The 4,709-nt window shown below is 40.3% G+C and overlaps 1 protein-coding gene across 1 annotated transcript; it reads right to left on the reverse strand.

The window, feature by feature from the left end:
- Positions 1-1,502: 1,502 nt before the first annotated feature.
- LOC5578661 (location of vulva defective 1) lies at positions 1,503-3,950 on the reverse strand. The gene has a single exon (XM_001663951.2). The coding sequence runs from the start codon at positions 3,868-3,870 to the stop codon at positions 1,618-1,620; it is 2,253 nt and encodes a 750-aa protein (XP_001664001.2). The 5' UTR covers positions 3,871-3,950; the 3' UTR covers positions 1,503-1,617.
- Positions 3,951-4,709: the final 759 nt, after the last annotated feature.

Below are 4,709 nucleotides of genomic sequence, written 5' to 3' on the forward strand. Positions count from 1 at the left end.
TCAACACATATTTTTGAGCATTTCATGAATTATAAAGATAGATAGAAAGATCATTATTATTTTGAGACCATATTTTGTTAGTGTTATAATTCATAAAATGCAATAATGTATGCATTATATAAATTCTAGAAAAATCTTCCAGTAGGGTCGATGTACCAATAGCCGCATAGCTAAGAACAAATATTCGTATAAAATCGAAAAATAACGCTAGCGTCATTATTTTTATATCATCTTGGTTTTGTGGGAAAAATATGAAAACTGAGAAAATTCATATGTTTGCATTTATTATCGCTTGTGCTACTATAGGAATACATGTGCCTATAGTAGCACTATTTCTAATTTCTGTTCCTATAGTAGCACTAGCATCACGGCGTTGGCAAAATACTAATCAAAACCGTATTTTTACAAAGCTTTTATATTTGTCCTTGAAAGTGTGGATCAAAAGCCTTCGTTTGATGTAAAAAAAGTACTTAATTCATTTATTATTTCGTATAATAAAAAATAGTTTCTCTCAGTAGTGCTACTATAGGAACAATAGGTTAACTATAGGCGCAAGGGAGCTCAAATTTTAAGCAAAATCAATTATTTCGATCATTTTTTGAACAAAATCAAGCTGTGTATCAATGGTACTTAGATAAATAGCTCCTGACCTTCATGTCAAAAAATATTTTGAAAAGATTCATATCAAAACGGCCGTAAAAAGCCACTAGTGCGACTATAGGGGACTGTCCACTAAGGGAACACTGACCCTACCGGTATTTTACCGGTACTACCGGTACTCGTCAAAAGGGGTCGGTATTAGGAACACTAACGTTGACCCCGAACCTTTGGCCGTTGACCCATGTCCATCGATGACGTCATCCACCTCATCATGGCCACCCATTTCGACACCCCCATGGCCGCCCATTCGTCTGGTTTAGCGCCGCCCTGGTGATGACTAGCGGATCTGCCGTCGTCCTGATATAGGGTGGAGCAATATTGGCTGCGTTCGTGGGATCTTTCGGGACATCTTACTCAAACCTTTCTACAAGCGTTTTCTTTTTGTTATACATATTATCTACGACACTACACACGACAAATCTCATAAATACTAGACCTTACACTGGTTACATGCTCAAGTACAGTGCATGGGCTTGTTTTAGTGGGTCGTCGGTAGCGCGGCATCTTCACATTCCCTGAGATACCTTCTCATGGTTCTGATTGTCGATTCCCCCCTTATTAAAAAAATAAAATAAAATAAATGGTGTTAAACAGGTGAGCTCGTATCATTTTCAAGCGAACATACGAAGAGTTTTTGTATAGGGTCACTAGAAATCAAACCCACGACTATTCGCTTATGAAGCGAACGTGTAGCCAGTACGCCAAGTTGACCCTTAACACCTCTTAACCTCGTCACACTAGTGTTAGGGCACTGGCATTCTCTTTGTTTCTTACAAAAAATAATCAAGTTCATACGTATTTTCAGTTTTTATACTTATTATTTATTTAAAAAACAAAAACAGTTAAAATAAGAAGTTATTATATTCGATCTACTATTTCATCATCGCACATCAAATGCATATTCGATTCATGATTCGGAATTTCCCTAATACTGATTGTTTGCTATTCATTTACCTACTAAAAGCATTTATAGTTGGTTACGCATTTGGCTTGTTTTGGATCGAACCTGGATCCGGATGGGCATTTGAAGTTGTATTGCAGAATATCACCCGTAGCCGTAACCAAGCACATTACATAAGCTTCGCAACCTGCGGATGATGAATCAGAGAAGCGTCCACCGGTAGCACAAGTGAATGGCTTTGGTGTTGTGGGTTCTGCTAAAATTGTGATTACTTTAGGTGGACAGCTATAGCTCATCGAGCATCGGAGGTCTGTTGGATCAAAATAAGTGCCTGCAGGGCAGTAGAAGGTGTATTCCAGGAACTCATTCGTCGCTGTTAGTAGACAGTATTTGTACTTGCTGCAGTCAGTTTGACTCGTGTCGGGATGGCGTCCAACGCCTCTACAAACAAATTTTTCCGTAGTTGTTGATGGTACGGTTGTAGAAATAGCTGCCTCCGTTGTCGTGAGGTCAATTGGTTCTGTACTAGGTATATTGATAGGACATTGATACTGGCTAGATAAAACACATCGTTTATTCTCCACAGAGAAAAGGGTGGTTGTCGGACATTGGGTTAACACTGCTTCGTAGGTTCCTTCAGCGGTTCCGGTGCAGAGGTAGTATCGTTTGCAATCCGTTGAAGTGGGATCAGGAAAGCGGCCAGCGCTCGGGCATGCAAATGGTTCAGAAGTTGGAGGTTCCTGTGTGGTCACTTCATTTGTGCCGGGCTCCCCTGTAGCATGCGTAGTTGTACCTTCACCCTGTATACACTGGTACTCATTTGAATGTACACATTTTCCCTTTAAGGGATCAAATACAGTTACTGAAGGACATTTATTGAGAGTTGCCTCAAGGATTCCTTCTGCATTTTCCGCACATAGATAGTAACTATTACAGTCGCTCGCGGCCGGATTCGGAAAACGTCCACGTGCAGTGCAAGTAAAAGATTCTACAGATGGATCTTTCGTAGTGATCCCATCAGTAGTGGACTCTTCTACATTAGATTCCGTAGAAGTTGTTTCCTCAACTACAGGTTCTTCGGTAGTCACAATAATTTTAGTCGTTGCCTCAGTGCTCATGGTGTTTGCTGTTGTGGATTGCTCTTGTTCAGTATCGGTTACGGAAACTGAATGGGTTGTTTCTTCGCTACTGGTTATGTCCGCAGTGCTAGTTGTTTCTGCCGAAATCGTTGAAGAAAGAGTTGTTTCCTCAACAGAAGGTTCCTCGGTCGTTACGACAACCTCAGTCGTTGTCTCAGTGGTAGTAACATATGCTGTTGTAGATCGCTCTTCAGTTTCTGTTACGGAAACTGAGTGTGTTATTTCTTCACTAGGTTGCTCGGTTTCGATAGTTGTATCGATAGTAATAGTGCTCGGTTGCTCCATTTCGTCTGTTACAAAAGATGATGTGGTCGAATCAACAATCTCCGTTGTTTCAACAGCTGTTGGCTCATGAGTAGACAAATCAGTCGTGATTGCCTCAGTCGTAGATGGTTCCATGGTACTTGTTGGCGATACGGTTTGAGGACACACGTAGTTTTCTGACGTAACACACTTACTAGATATGGGCGAAAAAAGAGCCGTTGAAGGGCATTGATTAAGCGTTGCCGCAACACTACCACTGGGTGTTTTCGCACAAAGATAGTAACTTTTGCAATCAACGGTTTGTGGATCAGGAAAACGGCCCTCGGCAACACACACGAAGCTTTCCGGATTGCTTGTAGTTGTCGCCATTTCAGTCGTCACTGTTTCAGTTGTCGCTGCTTCAGTTGTCATTACTTCTGTTGTCGTTACGATCTCATTTGGACAAGTGAATGTTTCCGGCATCACACACTTCATAAGAGTCCATGAGAAAATGGATACTGATGGGCATTTGTTTGGCGTGGGGATCAGATCCGCAGTGCAGCTATAGTAGGATTTACAATCAAGTGATTCCACGTCTGGGAAACGTCCTTGTGATGGGCACACAAATTCTTCCGAAAATGTAGGATCTTCAGGTCCAACAGGTGTTTCTGGAAGCTTTCCACACTCATTCTCTTCTTTCGGTATGCACTTGAGTATAAGCAAAGAAAACTCTTCATCTGAGGGGCATTTGAATTCGATTGGGTAAAATTCATTGTTAGCACTTTTGAAGCAGTAGTAATATGAACCACAATTCGTGGACTGAACTATTGCGAAACCCTCTTTCTCACATTTGAGCTGCCCCGATTGGGCACGAACTAAACAGCATATGCACACAAAATATACTAACAGTATTAAAATTTTCTTCATCGTGAATGTTACAACGCGCAGGTGAAATCTATAGCGGAAATTTTTTAAATGATCAAGTCTATTCTTCAATGTCGACTGAAGCTTCTTCCGACCTTCAGTATCTTTTAAAGAAAAGCGCGACACGCCATTTAGATAACAGAATTGCTGCTATAAAACCATATATCCTATGACTGTTCAACAAAAATGCGAAAACAACGTTACCCTCATGCGTTCATCTGCATGTAGGAAAGTTATCAATGGTGATAAGGTTTGGATGAGCATTTCGATGCAACAAAAAAAAAATCAAATCGTGATTTTCACTTCCTCTCAACGATAAGACCACATTTCCATCTCATGCTTAACTTCATCAAACATACGCTAAAAGTAGGACATCATTTTCGAATAAGTGGTCAGAAGTTCTGAACAAACAGACAACTATTACTGATGAACAGAGGAAACCTATGAACGAACACTGTACAAAGATATGGGTATCTGTGGTGACATACTTGCTAACCATTTCTAGGAGGATATATCATAAAACTTTAAAACTATCCTCCCCATGGCAACCTGACGTTGTTAAGTTCATAGCAAATACCAAACCTAATTTAATAATCTATTCCACGGAATACTTTGAACATTCGAGGCATTTTTCTTCGCAGATGTTAGTATCAAAGCCGCACACTCTGATAAGCTTTGATCTTCGAAATCGGCATTTCTTGATAACCTTATAATCATAAACGCGTGTCGTATTAGGCCAATTGATGAATCAATGCCATTTTTTGCCGATAATTCTAATCTACAATGGAGAAGTAATCGAGTCAACTTTTACGCATTCACATACCTTTGGTATTTACACTGAG

The sequence above is a fragment of the Aedes aegypti genome, chromosome 1 (genome assembly GCF_002204515.2).
Source record: "Aedes aegypti strain LVP_AGWG chromosome 1, AaegL5.0 Primary Assembly, whole genome shotgun sequence".
NCBI lineage: Eukaryota > Metazoa > Arthropoda > Insecta > Diptera > Culicidae > Aedes > Aedes aegypti.